Raw genomic sequence first — 5423 nt, forward strand, 5'->3', positions numbered from 1 at the left:
TCACTGTGCAGCCCCAACATGCATTTCTGCATCCAGCTCTGGGTCCCTCAGCATAGGAAGGATATTGGCTGGTGGGAGCAAGGCCAGGGGATGCCACAAAGATGATCAGAGGGCTGGAGCTCCTGCCTGTGTGGGCTCTGGGGAGACCTTACTGCAGCATTCCAGTACCTGAAGGAGTTTTGTAAGAAATAAGGGGACAAACGTTTTAGCAGGGCCTCTGCAATAGGGCAAGGCATAATGGTTTTAAACTAAGAGAGTGTACATTTAGACTAGATGTAAGGAAGAAATTTTTACAAGGTTGATGAAGCACTGGAACAGGTTGCCCAGAGAAGCTGTGGATGCCCCATCCCTGGCTGTCTTCAAGGTCAGGCTGTATGGGCTCTGAGCAACTTGATCTAGTTGAAGATGTCCCTGCTCATTGCAGGGGGGTTGGACTAGATGACCTTTAATGGTTCCTTCCAACTAAGCCATGATTCTATAATCAGTATGAAAAACTGATTTACAGTTGTCACAAAACTAGGGTTTATTTACTAATTTTTTTCCCAATCTCCTGTTGAGAGGCTTTTCCATCAGCAGGCTCTGGAAATACAAAAGATCATGTTTTTTAATACCTCCTAAGGGTCCCGTGATCAAGTTTTACCTTATGGTTTTGTGGTGATGTTTCACAATATGCAGTTTATAGCATAAGTACTTGCTATGAATCTATGACCGTGTGTTTTCTGTTTAGTAGGATTTTTTTTGTCCTCTGAATTTTCTCCTATCAGTTGTTTAATAGCAACTTAACTTATTTCCATGAATTATTATCGCATTGTGTAGGTCTCCTAGTAACCTGCCTGTATGAATTGTTTTAGGTGAAACATATTTCTGTTATCTTTAGCTAGTTCTCTTTCCTTCCACTCCTGTTTTAATCTCCACTTGCCCCAGAAATGTTTGCCAGTGCTCCTGAAAAACGTGACGGGTTCAGATGGGAATGTAGCTAACATACAATTTTGATTTAGATGTAAACATGTCTATTTTCCTCCTGACTGGAAAAGGGGAAACATAACCTCCTTCTTTAAATAGGGAATACAAAATACTTTCCTGATTTAATGTGCATGATGAATTAAGCCAGTTTAAATTTTTGAGACTTTTTTTTGAATTACCTTTCTTTTGCTGAACCTAGTTGAGATAATGAAACTTCTGACAGTGGCTCTAACATTTAATTCCCAGTCAATTTTATGACATTTCATAACCACTGTAAATTATTGTATAGTTTGTTTTTTCTTTGCTCACAGGTGAACTTTTTCCACAAATTTAACTTTGAATTTATTCAACAATTTTTAGAAAAATTGTTCCTTTCTTGTTTAGGTGCTGCCTACAACTTATTGTAGACTGTCCGAGTGCTGTACAGGAGGAGCTGGATCTCATTCGTGCTCTTGGCTACCTTGAAGAATTTGGTGTTAAAATACTACCATTACAAGGTACAGGATACTTCTGTTCTTTATATGATGGCTTGAACCACATGCTTAAGTATGCATGAAAAATAGTTTACTGTTGTGTGAGTGAACTGAAGAGTCCCTTCCCTGCCTCCACACAGCTTACAGGCACATCGATTTTTAAAAAAACCCTACCTTTTTCCGGTTTATGTGCAATGAGAAAGATGTCTGCATATGCAATCTGTGTTATTGGTACTTATTTTTTAGCAGGGCTTTTTAATAATTAAAGTACTGAGTATTTGAATCTCCTAGTAAGTTTAGCAGAAATAGTTTGAGCTCACCTTTTATTTGCAAAGTAATCTGCACTTGCTCATGTGCTAATGAGCTTTAAAATAAGGGGTAGGAGAGAGCTATTTCATGCTAGGCAGTTTTCACGTCTCCACTGGGCTGTTTAATTTTGAAGTTTTGGAGAAGGAGGTTGTCATTGACATATTCCCAGGCTGGATGAGGCTTTCAGCAACCTGGTCTAGTGGAGCGTGTCCCTGCCCATGGCAAGGGGGTTGGAATTATATGTTGTTTAAGGTCCCTTCCAACCCAAACCATCCTGTGATTCTAAGTTTATAAAACACAGTGAGAACAGAAGTGAACACTTACAAGGTATTTTATCTGACTACTTGATTAAAACTTTAAATCTGTTTTGTAACTCTGACTCTTATAGTATGGAAAGTTGTTGGACAGAAGAAGTTGGAAACAAAGAATGGTTATGGACAATGAGATAGAAGGGAAAATGGAATATATTGCAGTATTTTTTATTGCTTATAGATTGTGCTAAATGAACAAAAGTTATGCTTTATTAACAAAACCCCCACTCTCTCCTGAGTGAAAGAAATATAAGAGATCTCATGTTCCTGGCTTTCAGAGAAATTTGAATGTATGGTATGTGGGCAACTATGTGAAACTGCATTATCACTGGAATTGTAAGTGCTGTGAAAGAACTGGGTGGGAGGAGCACTGAGTGCTGGTGAAACATGCTGATCATAATGTTTCACTTCTGGCATTGTGCAGAGAAATACTGGGATTTATGCAAAGCATTTGTGGGTCTGTGGAAAATGAAGTGAATGTTCTTAGTGGCTGTTGTTTGCTTTGGTGTTTTGCTTTTTTGTTCTCTTATTTTCCAAGTATCCCCTCAAAAGTGAGTTAATGCTCCATATATTATATTTGGCAATCTTACCATTTCTGGACTGCTAATAAGTCTGTTTTTTAGATCTTGCAATATTGCACTTTTGACTTCTTGGACAGAATTATTTTTTTAATCAGTTCATTCAGCATGTAGAAAAGTGTATGCATATTTTCTTCATCTTTTTCAGCATGGACATGGAGGTTATCTTTTAGAAAAAAGTGGCAGCATTAACCGTATGTGTAATACAACTTACCTAGATTAATTAGAATTTGAAATTATGCCTGAAATTGCATTAATGATCCTGACTTATCCTTTCTTCAGGATCTTTCCTGTAAATCAAATTAATAAGATTAAAATTATGTTTTAAAGTTCTAATGAAAACCTTTAAATGGTCAGTTACTTTGATAAAATGTCATTAAAATAACATTAGGGATCTGTTATTCCCACAGTAAGAATTAGCAATACACTTTTATTTGCACATTTATGTTTATTTTTCTGTAGAGCTTCCCCACTACTTGTATTTTTAGCAAACTCTGCAGTTAAGGTTGTGAACTACAGTTATGATATATTTTAATAAAATCTGGTTTGGAATTTCCTTATTAACATGAAAGGTGAAGAAAAGTCCATCTTTAATGAAAGTGCTTGACCCATGGTATTGCTTCAGATTACTTTCAGTTATGTTAGGTATTTCAAAAAGTCTTATTTAGACAATCAGTGAATGAAAACATTTTACTGCTCTATACAATGTGCACGTGGTAGAAAATTAAAAATGAAACCCTAAGTGTAACCTTTTCCTGCTCAGCTATTCTTAATTTGTTTTAGTCTAATCTGATTTCCATTACTTTATTAATAGACTTTTCATTATGCAAGTCCTTGTTTGCTGTTACTGAGAGGCCTGTATCCCCCATGGAGACATGAATGTCTTACTGAGTGTTAAGTGGAATATGTGCATGATCTTCCTGTCTTCTGAGTACTTGCCTGGTGTGAAAACATTACCTTTTTAAAGCAGCAGCCTGAAGTTAGCCATCCACTAGCTAGATAAAGAGCACTGAAATTGGTTCATGATATCAAATGAAGTTAATTGTTTAATTCTTGGTAAAATCTTTTTGGGAACACAGTACTAATTGTAAGCTTCTCAGGTATGGTTAACAGAACCTGGTGACATGCAGGCTATCGCTGTGCTTGCTCAGAAAACATTGATGTAAATTAACATAGCCTGAAAATTTTGCCTATAACAGTTCTTTCAGTCTGTGTGATATATCCTGTCCACCTTAAAATGTAGCATGAAGTATTATGTATTTACAACATTCTAAATGAAAGCTAATGTCTGTTTTAGAGGTCATTCTGAGAATGTTGCAAAAGTGATATTTAAAAAAAATGTGTGAAGGCATATGGTTAATCATGTAAATTTTAAAATATTGAGTCTGAAAACATGAAACAAAAAGAAGTTTTCATTCAGGTCAGTCTTCCTCTTCCTCCCTTCCCAGGGAGTGTACAATGGGTACATTGTAGTGTTACTTAAAATCTCTGTTTATAGGTATAACTGAGGATCTGCATGCAGGTAACTTTGGGCTGGTTTTCAGGTTCTGTTTGCCTTCTTACACTCCCTGGCGCTTTCTGCGTCTGTGTTAGTGGGAAATACAGCGGTAGGATTCCTGTGTACAGCCGCTTAACGCAAGGTCTTCTTTCAACAGTGCGTTTGTGTGCAGATCGACTCAGTCTCATCAAGGACTGTCTTGCTCAGCTGTCAACCAACTATAAGCAGTCTGCTAAGCTCCTGGGACTTGCAAATTTGCTAAGGGTTGCAGGTAAGCTGTGTTACTAAGGCAATGAATTGCAGTGTCACGTGCATTTGTGTAATGCTTTAGGACAATTGAGTTGAGCACTAGAATGTATACTCAAGGATATCACTAAAAAGTCATCTGGAAGAGCAGTTATTGGGGAGGAATGAAATATTTTGCATGAGTGAAATATTTTATCTGTAAAACAGCTGGTATCCTCAGCTGCTCTGACGTAACACTAATATAGAACAGCCTTGTCTAATCTGGATTTTGAGTAAAAGCTCATAGCAAATTGGAGGAGTTAGGTCTGAGAATATTTTGTCTTACTATTAATTGGTAGAACTAAAATTCCAGTAAATCTTACTGTCTTTGTCAAACACAGTTGTTTGATTTAGTAATAGTCCCAGTTAAGTTAGAAGGGAAGTCATCTGTAATGCATAAAATTCAACTGTTAAACTTTATCAGTGCCACTGAAAATATAATACTATTCTATTTTTGTGTTGTAGAAATGGAATATAGAAATATAAAATAGAAATTCACTTTTCATTCAGTGTGGTTTATAAAACGATGCGTTCTGGCTTTGTCACTGATGCCTGCCTGTTTAGTTCCTTTCTATCTCTATTTGTTAAATCATGTAAGAATTTTCTTTTGTTTTCAGGAAGCTTAGTACTGGCAATTTTTGCACAGTATTATATAGGGAGTTAGGTATTCAAGGGGGTTGGGTGATGTTATGAACAGAGATACAGAAGTTAGGATGTTGACTTCCCGAGATGTATAGGTCCTAAAAAAAGGAATCACTGGAAATGACGTCATGACTGATAAGGTGTGTGCTGCTGTTACGTAGGACTGCTACGTGAAAGATAGCTGAGGGGAGGTGATGGTACCATGTTAGGCAACTGGGTCCAATATAAGTGTTTGTTCATTTTGCATGTAATCTCCTGTTCTCTAGAAAAACTAGAATGACAGTCATAACTTCTTTTTTTCTTTTCTTGCAAGAAGATTATCTTGGTATTGGTTCATAAGGCAAGATTTTTGTAGAGCTCTTTC

General features: G+C 36.8%; 1 protein-coding gene across 1 annotated transcript in view; it reads left to right on the forward strand.

Annotated features, from left to right (window-relative positions):
• The window catches only part of NBAS (neuroblastoma amplified sequence), a gene marked incomplete at both ends in the record, with an annotated part of 62460 nt that overhangs the window by 39133 nt on the left and 17904 nt on the right, over positions 1-5423 (forward strand). The window contains 2 exons of the mRNA XM_010152573.1: positions 1348-1460; positions 4290-4403. Of these exons, the coding sequence (XP_010150875.1) occupies positions 1348-1460; positions 4290-4403 (227 nt within the window). The remainder of the gene's footprint in view (positions 1-1347; positions 1461-4289; positions 4404-5423) is intronic.

This window comes from Eurypyga helias, unplaced genomic scaffold (genome assembly GCF_000690775.1).
Source record: "Eurypyga helias isolate BGI_N326 unplaced genomic scaffold, ASM69077v1 scaffold915, whole genome shotgun sequence".
Classification (NCBI taxonomy): domain Eukaryota; kingdom Metazoa; phylum Chordata; class Aves; order Eurypygiformes; family Eurypygidae; genus Eurypyga; species Eurypyga helias.